Here is a 1,222-nt window from a genome sequence, read left to right as displayed (position 1 = left end):
TGTGTGTGTGTGTGTGTGTGTGTGTGTGTGTGTATGTCTGGATGTGTAGATGTGCTTTCCGTTCAGGACTCCAAAAGTGAATGAAACTGCCTCACCACACAGAAATCGTGGTCACAGTGCACGTATACTCAATCCAAATCATCGCTGCTGGACAGGTGAAGGAATTATTTTTAATATCTGGCTGAAAAGACACACCCTCAGCTTTCTTGGGTCAGCTGGAGAATCTGCTCAAAATAAGGCAGCATGATAATCCAATCTACTGAGGGCCAGTGAGGACTCTGGCTGGGAGCCAGACTGTAACAACCCAGCCAAAAATTGAACAGGAAAGCCGATTTTCAAATAAACGGCACCCACAGGGGGCCGATTTGGAGTCTGAACAATGATGGTATGAATAAATCACCTTCCCCTAGATCTCACGTTTGCCAAGCCCTGTTTCAACAACTGCGTGAGGGGGAGCTACTGCTATTCCCATTTTACAGATGAGGGGATGGAAGCACAGAGAGGCTAAGTGACTGCCCAGGGCCACACAGCTAGTAACGGCTTGTGGCCTGCAAGATTGAACAAGTCTTCCATTCTCCCTCACTCTGTTTCCTGTCTCTAATATAAATACCTCCAACATAAAGTTCCAGGCGACAAGTTTTTATTGTGCTCACAGTGGCACTTAGTAGGTATGTTAAGACATCCCAAGGTGTTCCCAAGTGGCTCAGAGGGGCAGTTCTCTGGCTGTGGCACTAGCACCGCCACATTGCTGGCAGCGGTCAAGGTGACCCTCTGACCCGGCCACCCTGGGCCAGGCCCATGGTGCTTACCTGGGCCTCTGCCGGGCCGCTTCTTCTGCAGAAACATCTGAGACCCCGGCGGGGCGGGCGGTGCTGGCAAGGCCTGCACGCTGGGCTTCTGTGGCTGCGCCTGGAAGCTGGGAGACTTAGGGGGCAATGGGGGTGGTGCTTCACCGCTGTTGTTAGCGCCTAGCAAAGGGGGCGCAGGCACTGAGGACCTCGGGGTACATGAGGCGTAAATGGGGAGTGGTGGTGGTGGTGGCGGGGGCGGCGGGGCGAAAGGCTCCCGAGCATCTTGGGTGGGGCTGGCAGCATCTGCGCTGAGCCCGGGGTACCCACAAGGCGGAAGGAGAGGGAGCGGGGGTGGGACGGGTGGTAGGTGCAAGGGGGCTAGCTGAGGCTTCACTGCCTTATCGCTGAAAACAGAAGTCGGGGGAAGTGGG

At 55.1% G+C, this 1,222-nt stretch overlaps 1 protein-coding gene across 1 annotated transcript in view; it reads right to left on the bottom strand.

Moving 5' to 3' along the window:
- The window catches only part of WIPF3 (WAS/WASL interacting protein family member 3), an 80,356-nt gene that overhangs the window by 14,415 nt on the left and 64,719 nt on the right, over positions 1–1,222 (bottom strand). The window contains exon 5 of the mRNA XM_019639876.1: positions 810–1,222. This exon is cut by the window's right edge and continues 271 nt beyond it. Within this exon, the coding sequence (XP_019495421.1) occupies positions 810–1,222 (413 nt within the window). The remainder of the gene's footprint in view (positions 1–809) is intronic.

The sequence above is a fragment of the Hipposideros armiger genome, unplaced genomic scaffold (genome assembly GCF_001890085.2).
Source record: "Hipposideros armiger isolate ML-2016 unplaced genomic scaffold, ASM189008v1 scaffold_47, whole genome shotgun sequence".
Classification (NCBI taxonomy): domain Eukaryota; kingdom Metazoa; phylum Chordata; class Mammalia; order Chiroptera; family Hipposideridae; genus Hipposideros; species Hipposideros armiger.
Note: the sequence above shows the minus strand (reverse complement) of the source record. Positions and strands in the feature narration are given on the sequence as shown.